The 19413-nt window shown below is 43.2% G+C and overlaps 2 protein-coding genes across 2 annotated transcripts; one reads left to right on the forward strand and one right to left on the reverse strand.

Moving 5' to 3' along the window:
• The first annotated feature begins 342 nt into the window (after positions 1-342).
• On the forward strand, positions 343-5806 carry LOC129834343 (UPF0575 protein C19orf67 homolog). The gene is made up of 8 exons (XM_055899247.1): positions 343-585; positions 1384-1456; positions 1620-1818; positions 2020-2164; positions 2515-2615; positions 3274-3510; positions 3720-3881; positions 5249-5806. The coding sequence occupies exons 2-8, from the start codon at positions 1408-1410 to the stop codon at positions 5397-5399; spliced, it is 1044 nt and encodes a 347-aa protein (XP_055755222.1). The 5' UTR covers positions 343-585; positions 1384-1407; the 3' UTR covers positions 5400-5806.
• Positions 5807-13430: 7624 nt separating this feature from the next.
• Positions 13431-15250, reverse strand: LOC129834351 (small integral membrane protein 28-like). Its single transcript, XM_055899257.1, has 2 exons — positions 15023-15250; positions 13431-14194 (listed from the first exon to the last, which is right to left on the reverse strand). The coding sequence occupies exons 1-2, from the start codon at positions 15131-15133 to the stop codon at positions 13778-13780; spliced, it is 528 nt and encodes a 175-aa protein (XP_055755232.1). The 5' UTR covers positions 15134-15250; the 3' UTR covers positions 13431-13777.
• Positions 15251-19413: the final 4163 nt, after the last annotated feature.

The raw sequence follows: 19413 nt of genomic DNA on the forward strand, positions 1-19413 counted from the left end.
GCCGGTTGTCATCAGTCTGCACTCCGCACACTCACATTCTGAACTTTTGATAGTTAGAACAGAATTAGTATAATAGAGTTTGAATAACTTTAGTCATGTAGCTAGTATGGATACTAATATTGACAAATCAAAGCATATTTTTTTCATACCAGTGTTGTCAAACAAACGATGATATTTGGCTTGACAATGACAGTGGTGTAAGATATATGGTAATTTTTGTAATTTTGCAATTATTTATTTATTAGTCTCCATAGGCAGAATTGTTGTCTATCTCCAATTATGTATATAAATAAGCCCACATAATTGTCAAGCGGTTTTATGCATGTTTCGGCCAGCAGAGGGCTCCGCTCGCTCTTGTCTAGTGGTAGCTTCACGCGTTCACGGTAGTAGTTATCGCGCTAGGCTAGCCTGCAGACTGACAAATTCAGTTGAGACAGTGCTGAGCGTCAGATGTAGAAGCCAAGGGAAAGAGAGGAGGTTGGAGACGGAGACCTGTTGAAAACCGTACTTGTCAAGTTCTTGGACCGACGGTGCAAGGCGCCACACATGAGCTCTACAACGATTCAGAGGAGTGGGGAAAGTGGCGTAGGTGTAACTTAGTTAGCTAATAGCTAACTATCCTCAACTCGTGAAAATACTGGCTAAGTACCCTCAGAAAGTTGTAACAACTTGTGAAGTGTTCAATTAATACAACACACAAGAAAAACGTTTCTTAAATTGCAGTTGCTAGCTAGCGAACAAGCTAAAGCTAGCTAGCTAATGAAGGATGAATGATTTCGAGCTTTCAACCGAAAGCGAACATGGGTTATTATTAATTGGTTTTTACACTTACTGATAATTTCAAAATAATATTTTAATTCTATCTTAAACAATGTGTATAGGGGTTTGTTCTCTGCCCACTTCATTTTATGGACAAATAATCGGACATGAAAAATAAACGAATGAAAGTTAAATCAGGGTCAATATCATTTGGATCAAAAAAGAACATAACAAAGTCTCGCAAATTAATATTAATTGTCGTTTCTTTTCAAATAAAATATTCTAATTCACTCCCAAATCTTCTGACATAAGAGCAGTCCCAAAATAAATGGTCAAGAGTTTCTGGGTCACAACCACAAAATACACATTTGTTATCAGTAACTATTTTGAATCTGTGTATAATAATGGTCTTTCTATGGTAGATTCTATTAATTAATTTCTATGATACTTCTTTCACCTTATTAGATACACAATATTTGCCAGACAACAGCGATACTTTGTTCCAGTTCACTTGTCCTAGGGCTGCATTCCAGTATATTTTAGCAGAGGGAATAGTAACATCTTGACATAGTTTCTTATATACATGTTATTACATTTATAGTTTAAGATGTCAATTCCTTTTAGCTGTATTGAGGCTACAAAGAAAGCATGGAACAGGGGGAGACGAAAAATAATCCTGAATCATCACCAGACACAGGTGAGTTACTGTCAAAATGCATAGGTAGCTTAATAATTATGTACACAAAAAACGTGCTACACTCGCAATAACATCCGCTAATCATGTGTATGTGACCAATACAATTTGATTTGACTCTGCTAATGAAACTCAAGTCAACAAATAATTGCCCGAAATTTCTCAGACTCTGTGGCGCATGTAGAGGATAGTGCTTTGGCGCCCTCATGTGGCGACCAAATGGACAGCACAGGTGATGCGAATTTGACGTCCATGTCGTCATGCCAGGATATCAACATGATGGATCAGAAGCTCAGACCCATTGAACAGCAATTTCAGTACCTGCTGAAAAAGGCGGATGAGTTTCATACAAACCTTGTATACAGGTAACGTTAGTCAGGAAAGTTGTTAATGCAGTCTAAGATACTGATAGGTAGAGGTTAGGTGAGTCAATGAATAGTGCAGCTTAACTATGCAATTACATCTAGTAGGGTTTCAAGTTATTGTTTATTATTTATCAAATGATTGAAGTAATGCATAATGAAGCCCTGTCCTGTGACATAACTGTGTGTGTGTGTTGTCTGCAGGTATGACATTCTGCAGAAGGAACACTTTGCTTGCGTGGTGCCTACTTTCCTGCGGACCTGTCAGCCCTACTTCACTTACCTGGAGTCGACCGCTCGCAGCACCCTGCCCCAGCGCACGCCTCTACCCATGTACATCCGCTCACGAGTAAGAGCCTCAACTCAACCCTACTCATCTGAATCTGGGTAGGGCAAAACTGTCACTCTTTATTGAGTGACAGTGTCTGCTCTATCCTCAATTCATGCACCTTGGTTGGAAAGTGAGGTAGCGGCAGTGATCCCTTCCCTTTGCACTCTTTATTGATATTAAATGTATTCTACACTTCAAACCAACATAAATGTCTGTGTGAATCAACTCTGGACAATAATATAGGCTTATGGGAGGTTTGAGAACTAATAGAGAAGGATCAAGAGAGATGTTGTACACTGAGAGTGGTGTGTATTGAGTAAGTGTGTGTATTTGTCTGTCTGTATTTATGTGTTTGTCCATCTCTCCAGTTGTTAGACTTCTCCCAGCAGCTGTGTGCGAGGCTGGAGCACCTAGTCTTGACATATGCCTCCTTTGACTTTCTCTCTCTGGAGGAGGCTGAGCCGGCCAGGTACTGTGCTTACCAGAAGAGGCTGGTTGGAGGAACTATTGGAGGATGGGCTCATTGTAATAGATGGAATGGAGTCAAACATGGGTTTCTATATGTTCGATGTGTTTGATACCGTTTCATTTATACCATTCCAGCCATTACAATGAGCCATTCGTCATAGCTCCTCCCACCAGCCTCCTCTGGTACTTACAACATAACATCTGAAGGCTGTGAGCCGCCACAAACACACAGATGCACATACAAACGCATATCGCTGCTGTCGGGTAAAAAACACAGCTCCAAAACAGACACTTTTCAAGAAATTGAAAAAACTCCCATATTATTATTATTTTTAACAAACATTACATTTAGAAATTTCTGAAGCTGTTTTGAATACATTTTTTTGGCCCTAGAGTCATGAAACGTTCAGATTACATTGAGGAGAGTTAGTACTTTCAACACGATTTTAGTTGCAAGGTTTTCATCTGACAGTGACGATATGTACCAACACCTACTTGAATACCTGTATTTAGATCCACAAATGGAACATTGTGGAGTATGACCCAAATATATAGAGGACAGATGCATGGACTTGTCAACCCTTATTCGTCTGACATTCATTCCACAATCCTTCATCCAACCATTTATGTATCTATCATTCTCCCTCTCTCCATTCCAGTGTCTCCCATTTCTATATTGGCAAGTGTCAGATGGACCGTGTGGGACTGTCCATATACAGGTACTGTCGTCTAGCCCCGTACCTGGCTGGGGTCCACACTGGCCTGTACAAACGCATGCGCTGGAATGTGGAGAGACCCAGCGAGAGCCTACAGGAGGAAACTGGTGGCGAGAAGGAGGGACATCCAGAGGAGGACAGGCCAGTAGCAGGGAAAGAGCGAGCCACCGAGACGGAGTAGTGAGTGAGGGGGGCGGTAGAGAAAGTGTTTACTGGCATGTTATACCTTACTTTAACCATCATTGTAATATTAGTGCCAAGAAAACTTTGGGACTCTTTTGAACAGATGTTCGATGACAATGTACATTTTGGAATTCAAGCCTAAGAACAGTTGATCAGATGGCATCTCTCACTGCCTCTGTGTGACTGTGTGTGTGTTTCTCGAGCAGCTACTTCCTGTGCTACGAGGAAGTCCCTGAGGAGCCTGCTGAGCGGGGTGATGGAGAGGGTGAAGGGGAGACGGTTGCTATAGGCAATGTGGTCAAGATGTGGTCAATCGGTCAGTGGGTCCAAACGCAGCCTGAACCCATAAAAGATGACATCTACGAATGGTACAAAGTCACATTCAGATCGCTACGCAACACTCTTTCATCTTTGACTTGTTTAAAGAATACTTAAGAGTAACTTTTCTCTGTATACATCAATGATGTCGCTCTTGCTGCTGGTGATTCTCAGATCCACCTCTACGCAGACGACACCATTCTGTATACTTCTGGCCCTTCTTTGGACACTGTGTTAACTAACCTCCAGTCGAGCTTCAATGCCATACAACTCTACTTCCGTGGCCTCCAACTGCTCTTAAATGCAAGCAAAACTAAATGCATGCTCTTCAACCGATCGCTGCCCACACCTACCCACCCGTCCAGCATCACTACTCTGGACGGTTCTGACTTAGAACATGAGGACAACTACAAATACCTAGGTGTCTGGTTTGACTGTAAACTCTCCTTCCAGACTCACATTAAGCATCTCCAATCCAAAATTACATCTAGAATCGGCTTCCTATTTCGCAACAAAGCATCCTTCACTCATGCTGCCAAACATACCCTAGTAAAACTGACCATCCTACCGATCCTTGACTTCGGCAATGTCATTTACAAAATAGCCTTCAACACTCTACTCAGCAAATTGAATGCAGTCTATCACAGTGCCATCCGTTTTGTCACCAAAGCCCCATATACTACCCACCACTGCAACCTGTATGCTCTCGTTGGCTGGCCCTCGCTTCATATTCGTCGCCAAACCCACTGGCTCCAGGTCATTTATAAGTCGTTGCTAGGTAAAGCCCCGCCTTATCTCAGCTCACTGGTCACCATAGCAGCACCCACCCGCAGCACGTGCTCCAGCAGGTATATTTCACTGGTCACCCCCAAAGCCAATTCCTCCTTCGGCCGCCTTTCCTTCCAGTTCTCTGCTGCCAATGACTGGAACGAACTGCAAAATCACTGAAGCTGGAGACTCATATCTCCCTCACTAGCTTTAAGCACCAGCTGTCAGAGCAGCTCACAGATCACTGCACCTGTGCATAGCCAATCTGTAAATAGCCCATCCAACTACCTCACCACCATATTGTTATTTATTTTGCTCCTTTGCAACCCAGTACCGCTACTTGCACACTCATCTTCTGCACATCTATCACCCCAGTGTTTAATTTGCTATAATGTAATAATTTCGCCACTATGGCCTATGTATTGCCTCACCCTCCTTATCCTACCTCATTTGCACACACTGTATATAGTCTTTCTCTACTGTATGTTTGTTTATTCCATGTGTAACTGTGTTGTTGTTTGTGTCACGCTGCTTGCTTTATCTTGGCCAGGTCGCAGTTGTAAATGAGAACTTGTTCTCAACTAGACTACCTGGTTAAGTAAAGGTGAAATGAATACAAATTAAAAAGTACCGTGTGTGTTCGTTCCAGGGTGCTGTGCTGGGTTCCACAGGCTGGGTACCACAGGCTGTTGTGTCTGGGAGCGGAGGAGCCCTCTGCCAGCACTGCTACTGACTGCCTTGTGGGGGTGTTGTTTTCTCAACAGAGCCCAGTGGCAGGCCCCAGTCGTGAAACCACATAACAAAGACAAGCCACTGTTCTAGTACTGACTTTGGCCATAACATGTTCTCGTTGATTAAAGGATTTAACATGACTTATTGTTAGCTTTACATTGTGTTATGTTCGGCTAATGTTTTCAAATCTAAGTAACTATTGGGAAGGACTGAACACTGACATAGCTCTCGTTCCTACTAGCCAATGTTTTCCTTATGGTTCTTTACGTATTGTATAAAAACTAATATAATTTATAAAGACAGCAAGTTTTATTACCAATTCCCTACCAGCTAGTGATACATTTGAACTGTATCTGATGTCTGTTCATATTCAAGGTTTTATTGAGCACTAATGTATGTTACTGTATTGTGTGGTTGTTGGAAATCATTTTGTATGATGTTAAGAATAAAATTATTGACCTGTCATTCATTTGCGCGGGAGCATTATTTTATGAAATAAAACAATTTATTGAAAATATATTATTGTGTTTCATTAAACAAAAATACTTTTATTTTAAAAACATGGGGTCTCAGAACTGTACTTAAATTGGAAATGATTTGTTTGTAAACAATGGAGTAAATAGCCAACTGTGACAACTAGGCAGAATGAAGACCGTTCTTTCAGAATACTTTTCCTTGCCGCGGTTATTTTTTGCTCACATGAACCATTTAGTGGTGACATATACAGTGGGCTCCAAAATTACTGGCACTCCTGACTGGCAATGCACAAACAATACTTAAAAAATATAAACAATATAATTATAGAGAGAAACTCGAAATACTGTACTTTATTAATGTTTTAATGGAACCCACCAAAATAATTTATTGATTTAATTAAAAATCAATGTCCTCCAAATCAATGTTTCACAATTAATGGCACCCTTAAATATTATTATAAACAACATCTACCAAAATTAAACCAGGAATTAAATTCCACTTATTTAAGTTTATCTAAGTGTTAAGGAACTATATTGAGCCATTACATCACTTCCTTTTTCACTAGGGTATAAAAATTAGGTAACACGCATGCAATATCCATTTGTCATCCAACACCATGAAGAAAAGAAAAGAACTGGCAGTTCAAAAGGGACAGATGGTCGTAGACCTTCATAAATCTGGAAATGGCTACAAGAAGATACACAGATAATTGAATATACCACTGAGCACTGTCAAGGCAATTATTTAAACATTCAAAAGATATGGAACAGTTGAAAGCCTCACGGGTAAGGGACGCAAATGCATTTTGCCCTCCAGGATAGGGAGGAGGATCGTGAGAGAAGCAACAAAATCCCCAAGAATCAATTTGACAATTCTTGTGAAAGAATTGCAGGCCTTGGTGGCATCTTGGGGTCACCAGGTTTAAAAAGACGCCACTCAGACGCCACCTCCACAACCACAGGCTCTTTGGAAGGGTTGCCAGAAAAAAGTCCTTAATGACCCCAAGACACAGATGCAAGTGCTTGGAGTTTTCCAAACGTCACTTCAATTATGATTGGAAGAAGGTGCTCTGGTCAGATGAGACCAAAATTGAACATTTTGGTCAGATACAGCATTGGCATGTTTGGCGTCGAAACAGAGATGCATACAAGGAGAGGCACCTCATACCCACGGTGAAACATGGTGGTGGGTCAGTGATGTTTTGGGGCTGTTTTAATTCATTAATTCCCCTGTTCCAGGGGCACTGGTTAAGATTGATGACATAATGAATTCCACCAAGTATCAGGCAATTTTGGCTGACAATCTGGTTGCCTCTGCCAGAAGGCTGGGACTTGGCCGTATGTGGACTTTCCAACAAGACTGACCCAAAACATACCTCAAGATCCACACAGAAATGGTTCTGTGACAACAAAATCAATGTTCTGCCATGGCCATCTCAGTCGCCGGATCTCAATCCAATCAAAAACCTGTGGGCTGAGTTGAAGAGGGCAGTTGATAAGCGCAAACCCAAGAATGTGAAGGATCTTGAAAGGATTTGCATAGAGGAATGGTCCAAAATCCCTCCAAATGTGTTCCTTAACCTTGTCAAACATCACAGGAAAAGACCATGCTGTTATCCTTGCCAGAGGTGGTGGCACTTAGTACTAAATGAGGAGTGCCAATAATTATGAAACCTTGATTTTGGTGAAATGTATTTTGTATTAAATAATTGTATGATTTTGGTGGGTTCCATTAAAACATAAATAAAGTACAGTATTTCTCACATGTTGGTATTTTGAGTTTATCTCCATAATTATATTGTTTATATTTTTTAAAGTATTGTTTGTGCATTGCCAGTCAGGGGTGCCAGTAATTTTGGAGCCCACTGTATGTTTGCCAAAGATTCTAAAGTTCTATATTTGAGCATTCTATACTTCTATATTCATACACATGTATTCTGAATTCAGACTGCTATAATACAGCACTCATGTTGGTTGCATTGCTTGATTGTTTAGCTCTTATTTAGGATTTAGTTCTAGCACAGTTTTGACGTTTTTAGTTGAGTTTTCTGTAAATAAATCTTTTCTAGCTTACTGGTCTCCTGGGGATAACTTGGAGCAAATATGGATGACTACATCCATCCAAGGGTCTTCTTGGGTCGATTGTTACCTTGATGAGCAGGTAAGTTTGCCATTAATTATACAATAGCTCTCATGTGTATATGCATCTGTTTTGATGTTCTCCTTTACTATTTAATACATTTTGGGCTGACCACATTCATTATAAATCTGTGATATCCTGAACAAAATGACATTGTCATGGCCATAAAATAAAATGTCCTGTGTGATTCCACTGCTAATATTAAACTCCTACTGTGTGTACAGATGCTGAAGGTGAACGGTCGCCAGAGACTCCATGAGATTGAGCAGGAAGTTCATAGAGAGCTGAGCGTGACACCAAGCCAATGTCACCAGCCTCCAAGAGAGGTATACTCATACTTTTCCATTCCCTAAACTATAGTACACCATTGCAATGTAGTATACCATTGCTACCACCCACATAGACTGTTTATTTACCTGTTATTGCACCTTTAGTTCACAAAAGGAACAGTATGAACTAATGTCTTCTTCCTCTCTTCCTTTTGAAGGTAACCATGGAGGGGCAGCAGATCCTGACTGACAAGGCCAAGCCATCGATTTCTTCCCCTGAGCCTCTTGGTTCTTCAGTTCTGATGAGTGGCGACACAGCAGATATGCTCACAGAGAAACAGGCCCAACCTGAGATCAGGTCAGGTGAGATGCTCCTGGTGGAATTCCTCAGCCAGACCCAGGTGGAGATTCCACAAGAGGTCAGGGAGGTCATGGACAGCCTGCTGGCAGATGGAGAAGCCCAGGAGAAAAAGGCTGAAGTCCTCATTGCAAACCTGATCCCTTATTCTTCTCTCATCCTCAGCATTTTATGTCAGGAAGGTCCTTGAGAGCCAGGTAGACAAGGTAAGACTGGATCCTTTATTTGTGCATTTTTGTTGTATACTACACTCTTAAAAAAAGGGATCCAAAAGGGTTCTTTGGCTGTCCCCATAAGAGTACCCTTTTTGGTTACAGGTAGAACCCATTGTAGTTCCAGGTAGAACCTTTTTCGTTTCCATATAGAATCCTCTGTAGAAACCAAAAAGGGTTCTTCAAAGGGTTGTCTATGAGAACAGCAGAAGAACCATTTAAGGTTCTAGATAGCACCTTTTTTCTAAGTGTAGTACTATACCTGTACATGTAATAAGAAATACACTACAAGACGTGATAGGTAGTAAAGACATTACAATGCCTCTCTTTCTATTCTATGTGAAGGAGAAGACGGTTGAGGCCCTTGACCTTAGCACACAGGTGTCAAACTCATTCCACGGGGGGGCGAGTGTCTGCGGGTTTTCGCTCCTCCCTTGTACTTGATTGATGAATTAACATCACTAATTAGTTAGGAACTCCCCACACCTGGTTGTCTAGGGCTTTATTGAAAGGAAAAACCAAAAACCTGCAGACACTAGGCCCTCCGTGGAATGAGTTTGACACCCCTGCCTTAGCACATGTCCCATACTCCAAACGGCCCTCACAGACACTGAGACCGCGATGAAGACTGCATACAAGATCATGCTGAAGCAGATTGTGGTACTTGGTTCCACCGTCAAGCATATCATCACCCACGTGCTTCTTCAAGTAGATCCCCAAGCCTTTCAGGGGGGAGTCTATTTGGAGACACTTGTTATCATCAACGACACCCAAGCTCTTCTGTGGTCTATTCCCTGGGTCGAGGTCACTGAGGAGGAGGAGCTGTCTAACGGTCAGCAGTGCATTGACGCTTATGAGGTGGCTAAGGCTGTCATCAACAACCTGGAGCAGGTGCTAAGCCCAAAACCTGTGCTGGCGAGAGCACTGGGAATCGGGTCACACATCTTGACAAGGTACATTGTTCATCTCGTAGGTCTATGCATTGCTAAGACAGTGCCTGTTATTTATGCTGCCAACGAAGAGGAGAGACGTATTAGTCAGGATATGGTGAACATTTGTCCTCTACCTGCTAGATTTATCATTAGTGGAGAACTATTCAGTGACTTCGTAGTGAAGTTTATATCTAAACTTCATCCAATGAACGGACACGGTACTAAACAGCTTGACCAACAGGCTCTGCTCTTACTGGTCGTTAAAATGGCCTCAGTTGCATTTAACATCTTGAGGAAGATTCCAGGTATTTCTGTGGATGAAAATCTGTGCCCCCCCCCCCCCCCTTCTGCAACATGAAGCAGACAGTGTTGCACATGCAGAGTGCCATGATACATCAGTTTGGCACGATAATCAAAATTTAAAAAAATGGTTGCCATGAAGGACACGGTGGTGATAATCTCCACCATCCCCAGCGCTATCTGTGAGGGGATCCTGATGGTGTTCAAGGGCATCAGTGACACCTATCCGCTTCAGGTCCTCAGCCCACAGTGTCCAATAGCTAGGAGCTGCGAAGAGGCTATGGAGAGCAAGCTCTTTGCAGTAGCCCTACCCGAGGATCTTAGGAAGACCATCTACATTCACTACAGGTCCCGGGTCGGGAAACTGGCACTGTTCCTGAAGGCGTTCCCCCTGAATGATCACATCATGTTGGAATACATCCATCGTGTTTCTCTGCCTCGTTCCTCCAACAGAGATGTAGTCTGGATCGACCCCAAATACTTTGTTGCGGAAGACGATGAAGAGGTTGTAACATCAAGCAACACAATACCTGATAATCCTCTTGCTCTCGATGTCAGTCAGGCTGCCTTTTTGAAGCAGTTCCCACAGACTGATGTTTTCGAGTCAACCACAAAGGACTGTGGAAAGCCTGTGCAAGACCAGTCTCAGAAGGAGATGGAGAGGAACAAACCAAAGGTGACAAACCTTGATATTGTTCCTGTTATTCTTGTCAGGAAAGTATTTGACTCTGTCTTCCCAGATTCATGTACAATCAAGCAGCAATACGGTTCATGGGAAGACGTCCCACTTTGTAACGATATGGTAGAGCACATACATATCCAGGTTCAGAAAGAGACATTGAAATACCAGAACCAAAGACTCTTCTTACGCACTCTGAAGAAGCTCAACGATGAGCCAGACAAGATGGCCAAATTCTTAGACGTCTCACTCTATCAGGAGCAAGTACTTCAGGACTTTCCATGAGTGGCCATTGGTTAAAGCCCAGCCATACCCAGACATACGGTCTTTGCTGGTCTGCGATATCATGGTCCGAGAGGTCATGGCTCACCTGAAGCCTACCTTGACCTTCGCCAAGGACACCAAGAAGGGTGATGACCGGCCATACTGCATCAACATCCCGGTCAAGAGAGAGACTAGCACCCCGGATGATACAGGTAGAACACTGTTACTGTCGGTGTGGTACATTCAGAATCAGGCCTAGTCTCTTGTAAATGACTTGTATTCCACAATGTTCTTTCATTCACAATTTCACGACAATATCCGATGTAGAGTAAACAGCTACATATAACAGTCAGCTAACCAGTTGGACAAGAACAACTTGAACTCTTCACTTCCGTTCAAATGTCCTATCTTGTCACATTTCCATGTCCCCTAGACAAGACCAAGCTGGAGCTTTGCATTGAGAAAGCCAACGCTGACAGAATGAAGATTACTCCTCACCCCACTTGAGAAGGTAAGCTACACGGTATTCTGTGTTGTCTCATTGATAATATCAGTCAATTTGAACGTTGTCTGCCCTGTACTGAGCTGCAGCTTCAGCATTAAACGGTTGCAGATGGTGATGGCTTCCTGAGGGTTTTTTCCACCACAGGAGGCTTCTGAGGAGAGGTGGGCTAATAATAATGTCTGGATTGGAGTAACTGGAATGGCATCAAACACATGGAAACCGTGTGTTTGATGTGTTCGTTACCATTCCATTGACACTATTCCAGCCATTACTATGATCCCGTCCTCCCCAATTAAGGTGCCTGTAGTTTCCACTCACCAACTCTGTTTGTTCACAGGAACCCGAACCCTTCTGGATGAAGGGATGGATGGCAATGATGGAGGAGGAAAATAATAAAAAGGAGAAGGAGAAGAAGAAGGTTTGTGGCTGGTTCTGGGGTTTGTTTTTCCGTAAGAAAAAAAACAGCGAAAGAATTGTGGATGGAGGATTGACGCAGGCGTGGATACTAGAAATCACATCCACACAAACCAAACGTATGGACGCACACACATTTACACGGAGGCAGATATAACAACAAAGCCTACCTCAGATCCCAAACAGACAACATGCGTGGCCTGTCTAATAGCATGTCTTATTTTCCATTTTGGGATACAGGATGTGTATTTATAGCTTACCAGAGGCTATGTTTTGGCACCAAACAATGTTCTCTGTAAACTTTTATTTGAAATATAAACATAGTCTATTTTATGTATTTTGCATGACTTTTTATTCTAAATAGACTAAATGTATGACTTTTATTTATTTCTGATATATTTCTTTAAATCCATCTGGAGTAGCCTGATTCTCAATGTAACCATTAACCATCCATTTTATTGTTTTATGGTGTAGCCTGAAAATCTGTGTTTTTAACATGTGGTTTTTGATTAGATAAACACATTTACTTTGCTGAAAATACAGTATGTTTAGAATTTTGGGCTTTTGCGATAATTTAGACAGTAGACTTTTCAAATTAATTTGTTAATTAACAGCAATTAACATTTGGTGAATAAATACGCTTTAAATAAAAACACTTCCATGAATAGTCTAGTTGTCTGAAACTGATCATTTACAAGAATAGAGTAGAATATGAAATGCTGTAGCTGCTTCTGAGGATTGTTTGGCCGAAAGTAGAAAAAAATCTAGTTGGACCCCTGGACATTTCTAACACTTCTTGACAATCTTGCTCAGAAATGCAGCAAGACCATAGCTGTAATGTAAGGCAGGTGTTTGCAAAGGAGAGCTCACCTCTACATACAGTAGTCTACATGATATGACCAAGTAGTACCATAGTGGGGCAGCATGGGATTATAACTTCGCAACCTCGGTGCGTAAGTGATGATGACGGAACTCTCTCAATCATAACCGTGCTAAGATATTTTTCTTATTCTTTATTTAAAAACAATATAACACTTTGTACAAACATATTACTTGTAAATTAGAATGCATATCTGTTATGTAGTCTATCAAACGTATCAGGTCTGAGGTTTTTAGGAGTACATTCATGATGTGATTCCAAGTAATGAAGGGAATTATTAACCTGGAGAAGGTCTTTGTAAATCCGGGTACCAGTCTTGCTAACAATCCACTCCTTGTCACTCCTGTCAAAGACGTGGTGCCCAGGCTAGGTCTTTGTACCTTCTTACATATAAATACAATTCAAATAAAATTCAAATGACACACAGTATTACATATAAGACTTCTGTAACATTCTTGCACTTTGCACATTGACATTCTTAAGTCTCCAAATAGGGACCAAACTAAAACACAGATACAGGAGGGTTGAAAGCATGGTATGGCTCAGACAATGTGTGGAAGTAAAAATGGGGATCATGTGTTTCATTTAGGAGATAAAAACAACGCAAATGAATTGCATATTCTTTTTTGTATTGTTGAAGGAGTTTTATTTGCCTACTGTAACCTACGGTTTGTACATAGTCAGCATATGTCCTCTCTAGAGAATCTAGATGTACTGTATCCTGTACAGCCAGTCAATGCAATTTCCAGCTTCTATGCAATTGCACACTCCTCTGTGTAGAAAGCTGGTACCCACAAAAGATGAACTCAGGTCTGATGTTTTTACATAGTCCATTGAAATCCCCTTATTCTACAGAGCTTGCTATATTGAGTCCCTTCAAAAGCAATCTCTTAGTTCTAGTCCGAAATTATACCATATACCCTACTCCCTACATAGTGCACTACTTTTAACCAGAGCCCTATGTGGGCTATATAGGGAATAGGGTGCCATTTGAGAAACACTCCCAGTGTTCCCCAGTCACACGTAGCGTCCACTGGACTTGATCTCCGGACACAGGCGGGCCTCCAGGTCCTCTATCTTCATGGACTCTTTGCGGCTGGTCAGACTGGCGGCACGCGTGATCTTCGTCAGCGTCTCCTCGTAGGGCGGCGGCAGGTAGACCATGACGAACACACTGTCCGACATGTCAGAGCTGGTGCTGGTGCGGCGTTCGCCGTGGCTGGTGAGCGAGGAGAGGAACTCAACGCTGCTCTCGGGGTCCTGGAGGTCCAGGGTGATGATTTGGGCCAGGCTGAGCTTTGGAGAGGAGCACCTCCAGTAGGCCAGGAGTACCAGGAGGCCCAGCATGAGGAGGGAGGTGACGGGAAGGACCACGTAGAGGAGCAGCTCTGACCTCCCTTCCTGGTCGAGGTTCAGCTCATTCCAGTTGTAGCCCTGGTGGTTTTGAAGGGGAAAGGGTTAATATATCACGGAAATTGAAAGGACAGAAAAAGAAATCCATTAAAATACATTCAGGACTATTCTGAAGATATGAAATCAGAAAATCAGTAATGTGTTCCACCGGATCAGTGTTGATCCTCTTCCATCTTCTCAAAACTGAACATACATGGTTGTGAAATCAAGATATCCTACAGAGGCTCAATAGAGCTTATGCCTTTTGATATTGCCTGAGTGTTATATTCCCCTGTTGACACAATCAGTGTCCCAAATTCACCCGACCAATCGGTTTCAGTGCTCAGATAACGCTGATCCTCATCTGGATGACTGACTAAAGACCCATCAACATCACTCCACTCTGCTGAAAGTCCCGAAAAGCTTTCCTTTGCCATTGCCCTGACATGAACTGCACTCACAAGCACTCGCCATAGTCATGACATCCAAGACTATTTTAAGGCACTCAACTAACAACAGCAAGAGTGTGTAGCCTGCAAAAGTCTGTATAGCCAACAGTATGTGGAGGCTGGCTGAAGTACCTTGGACAGCACTCTTCCAGTAAGGAAAAATAAAAGATAATATAAAATATAAACAATCCACCTAAAAAAGTATTTTTCATAATGATTTTCAGTCTGCTCTTTTGATTGTTAAACCAGTATGCCACCTACCTACTCTTAGGTGTCTAGCAAAAAAGTAAACTCAAAATCTGCTGCAGCTCTCCAGGACTCAGGTTGCCTACCAAAAATATCTGGGTCTCACAGCAGTCTATATGTAAAGACAACTACTGAATCAGACTCACTCAGTAACAACAAGCTGATGATCCCTTACCTGTAACTGTCTCTCCACCATGGGGGGAGAAGGTGACCCAGTCACCCAATCGATGGACCCTCTGCCGGCTGGCCCAAACTTTATCCAGCTGCTGTCCAGTAGCGTTCTCATGCTGCCGTGGTGTCGTGGTAGGCAAACAAGGGCCAAACTGAGTAGCAGAACTCAAGACAAACACGTCTGACTACTAAGAGAGCGCGCACGAGAGAGAGGCAGATTCGGTCGGTAGCGATCCAGCTGTGTGCCCCTTGGTTCGACAGAGAAAGCAGTGCAGCTAGGGGTAAGGGTGGGGGGGGGGGGGGGGGGGGGGGGGGGGGGTCGTGTGATATAAGCAGGGCACAACAGGATCCAGGCCAGGGAACCGCCCAATGACGGTGGAGCTAAAAGTCCAAGGGCAATCTCCTCTTGGGGGGATTTGAGGTAGCTAGTGTTGGCTTTATTGGAGAGAATAGAGGCAGGGGACAATGGTTGTCCTCATTTGTCAGTCAACATCGGTGTGATGATGGTAGCTGTATCGAGAGTTTAGACTAGTAGCCACGTGGAAATTACTTGGGCAAGATAATTGAATATCTTACAATACAGACGGTAAGATTAAATATAGATTACACAGTTGCTGCTGGACCATTGAGTTTGGTGTTGTTTTGTTTTGTTGTCACATACACCAGATAGGTGCAGTGAAATATGTTGTTTTACAGGGTCAGCCATAGTAGTACGGCACCCCTGGAGCAAATGAGGTTTAAGTGCCTTCCTCAAGGGCACATCAAAATATTTTTCACCTTGTCAGCTCGGATATTCAAACCAGCGATATTTTGGTTACTGGCCCAACGCTCTAACCGCTGGGCCCCTCAAACTCAACTCTAGACCTCGAAGGCAATTCCTTTTCATTGTTCCTTTCTAATCAGGGACTGATTGAGACCTGGGACAACAGGTGGGTGGGGTAAGAGTTGACCTTGTGGGGTAAGAGTTGAATACCCCTGTGTTAGGCTATCTGCCGTGTGTGTGTATGTGTGTGTGCCATGCAGATTTTACATGTACTTTCAGGAATAGCCTGCTGGAGCGTGACAAACAATTGCTGGATAGAGTGATGAGGGGAGGAGTTAATATACTCATAAGCAGATCTAAAGAGACATGGGATGAGATTAAAATAATGACATGGCACAAACCTTTGAGATGAGTGAACCATGGTCTGGTATGGTGGGATGCTTGTTGTTATTGATGGCAGGGCGTGCTCTTCACCTTAATCCATTGGGATTGAAGTATTGCATTAGGCTAAAGAGACAATATTTAAGATTAAACATCGACGACGTTGTTTACCTGCTCCTTGGATTAAATGACAGCATCAAGATCCTCAACCAGGTCGTCTTTTATTAACATTATTAAAAGAATGGGACGGAGATGGAGAGAAGAGATCATTTAATGGAATAGGATTTACACCTAATCAGGCACAATTCAGAAAGCCTGATATTATGGACGGTCCAAATCGCATCTTCTTTCCACGGGGCTCTTTAAAGGCAACATCAAATGGCACATTGTGTCCCGAGCCAGATCTTTCACCAGAAAGTCTACTACCGGCACAGCCCAGTCTAAATCCTTAACACACCTTCAGTCAAGAGATTAAGAGTCCCATCAGTTTCTGGGTAGAGATGAAGAAGAGACACTGCATGGAAGAGAGATAAATGTCCCTCCCTGGGTGTTGTTGGTGTGTGTGTGTGTGTGTGTGTGTGTGTGTGTGTGTGTGTGTGTGTAAAGTCTTCTCATGTATTGTCAACCTTCGTCAGCACTGCATTGTAATGAAGAGAGGGACTCCACCAGGTTATTAATTAGAGGTCGTTAAGTTTTCACGAGTGGAATCGAGTTCAATCAACTCAAACAAGCAGTTTTTCAGGTGTAGATCTATGAACAACCTGTTATTAACCAGTGATCATCTCAAATATAGTGGTTTAAACAGCAAGAATAAATGGATTACCAGAGGAGTGAGAAGGAGGTTGTCTATCTCCGTATCTGCGTAACCAAGAGCAAACATTTGATGCCTGATGACACAGATGATAAATGCAGGCCCTACCCTGTCCTGCCCAGTCCTACCACTGATCTACACTCTAGCCTTGATTGACCTGTCTGGGTTGTAGAGGGTTTTATTCAATATATTAAGGCTTATTCATTTATTTATGTATATATCTAATGCATCTGACTCATCGCCTGTGTCATTAAGCCATTGGGACGTTGCTTTCGTTTTGGGAACGCTTTACACACAGACACACACACACATACACGCACACAAACACACGCATGCGCAGGGCCTGCAAACTATTACGGACTACAAAGGGAAGCACAGCTGCGAGCTACCCAGTGACACGAGCCTACCAGACGAGCTAAATAACTTCTATGCTCGCTTCGAGGCAAGCAACACTGAAGCATGCATGAGAGCATCAGCTTTTCCCGGACGACTGTGTGATCACGCTCTCCGTAGCTGATGTGTAAACAGGTCAACATTCACAAGGCCGCAGGGCCAGACGGATTACCAGTACGTGTACTCTGAGCATGCGCTGACCAACTGGCAAGTGTCTTCACTGACATTTTCAACCTGTCCCTGAACGAATCTGTAATACCAAGATGTGTCAAGCAGACCACCATAGTCCCTGTGTCCAAGAACACCAAGGTAACCTGCCTAAATGACTACGACCCGTAGCACTCACTTCTGTAGCCATGAAGGGCTTTGGAAGGCTGGTCATGGCTCACATCAACATCATTATCCCAGAAACCCTAGACCCACTCCAATTTGCATACCGCCCCAACAGATCCACAGATGATGCAAATTCTATTGCACTCCACACTTCCCTTTCCCACCCAGACAAAAGGAACACCTACGTGAGAATGTTATTCATTGACTACAGCTCAGTATTCAACACCATAGTTCCCTCGAAGCTCATCACTAAGCGAAGTACCCTGGGACTAAGTCCCTCTGCAACTGGATCCTGGACTTCCTAACGGGCCGCCCCCAGGTGGTAAGGGTAGGTAACAACACATCTGCCACACTGATCCTCAACACAGGGGCCCCTCAGGGGTGACTGCTCAGTCTCCTCCTGTACTCCCTGTTCACCCATGACTGCATGGACAAGCATGACTCCAACACCGTCATTAAGTTTGGCGATGACCCAACATCGGTTGGCCTGATCACTGACAACGATGAGAGCCTACAGGGAGGAGATCAGAGACTTGGCAGTGTGGTGCCAGGATAACAACCTCTCCCTCAACGTGATCAAGACAAAGGAGATGATTGTGGACTACAGAAAAAGGAGGACCCAGCACGCCCCCATTCTCATCGACAGGGCTGTAGTGGAGCAGGTTGAGAGCTTCAAGTTCCTTGGTGTCCACATCACCAACAAACTATCATGGTCCAAATACACCAAGACAGTCGTGAATGACAAACCCTATTCCCCCTCAAGAGACTGAAAAGATTTAGCATGGGTCCTCAGATCCTCAAAAAGTTCTACAGCTGCACCATCGAGAGCATCCTGACTGGTTGCAACTGCACGGCCTCTGACTGCAAAGTACTACAGAGGGTAGTGCCTACGACCCAGCACATCACTGGGGCCAGGTTTCCTGCCATCCAGGACCTCTATACCAGGCGGTGTCAGAGGAAGGCCCAAAAGACTCCAGCCACCCTAGTCATAGACTGTTCTCTCTGCTCCCGCACGGCAAGAGGTACCGAAGCGCCAAGTCTAGGTCAAAAAGGCTTCTTAACAGCTTCTACCCCCAAGCCATAAGACTCTTGAACAGTTAATCAAATGGCTACCCAGACTATTTGCATTGTCCCCACCCCACCCCCGATTTTTACGCTGCTGCTACTCTCTGTTTAATATCTATGCATAGTCACTTTACTTCTACCTACATGTACATATTACCTCAATTACCTTGACTAACCGGTGCCCCCGCACATTGACTGTGTACTGGAACCCCCTGTATATAGCCTCGCTACTGTTATTTTATTGTTGCTCCTTAATTATTTGTTATATTTCTATTTTATTTATATTTTCTTTAAACTGCATTGTGGTTAAGGGCTTGTAAGTAAGCATTTCACTGTAAGGTCTACCTACACCTGTTGTATTCGGCGCATGTGACAAATAAAATTTGATTTTGATTTGATTTGACGCACACACACCCTTGATAGGAACCAAAAATCCTGACTCAAACAGTCTGTTTGCTCTTTGGTTTCAGGCATAGGACGGACAGAGCTAAAGAGGTCACACTGACAGATAAGAGATTGGGGTTGTGACGGAGTGCCAAATATCCCACAGACAGCAGCCAAACACAACATGTCCAGTAATGAAGTGATGCATTAGAACAGTGGGACAGAGAATAAGGTCAGGAATTAGGACAAGGAAACATAAGGTTTA

Source organism: Salvelinus fontinalis, chromosome 3 (genome assembly GCF_029448725.1).
Source record: "Salvelinus fontinalis isolate EN_2023a chromosome 3, ASM2944872v1, whole genome shotgun sequence".
NCBI classification, from domain to species: domain Eukaryota; kingdom Metazoa; phylum Chordata; class Actinopteri; order Salmoniformes; family Salmonidae; genus Salvelinus; species Salvelinus fontinalis.

What these genes read in the sequence shown, in the direction of transcription:
- LOC129834351 (XM_055899257.1), bottom strand. Translation starts at nt 15,133, where the DNA reads ATGAGAACGCTACTGGACAGCAGCTGGATAAAGTTTGGGCCAGCCGGC. An exon ending in TGGTGGAGAGACAGTTACAG is followed by an intron (nt 14,195 to 15,022) that starts GTAAGGGATCAT and finishes CAAAACCACCAG; the next exon opens with GGCTACAACTGGAATGAGCT.
- LOC129834343 (XM_055899247.1), top strand. Translation starts at nt 1,408, where the DNA reads ATGGAACAGGGGGAGACGAAAAATAATCCTGAATCATCACCAGACACA. An exon ending in CATACAAACCTTGTATACAG is followed by an intron (nt 1,819 to 2,019) that starts GTAACGTTAGTC and finishes TGTTGTCTGCAG; the next exon opens with GTATGACATTCTGCAGAAGG. An exon ending in AAAGATGACATCTACGAATG is followed by an intron (nt 3,882 to 5,248) that starts GTACAAAGTCAC and finishes TGTTCGTTCCAG; the next exon opens with GGTGCTGTGCTGGGTTCCAC.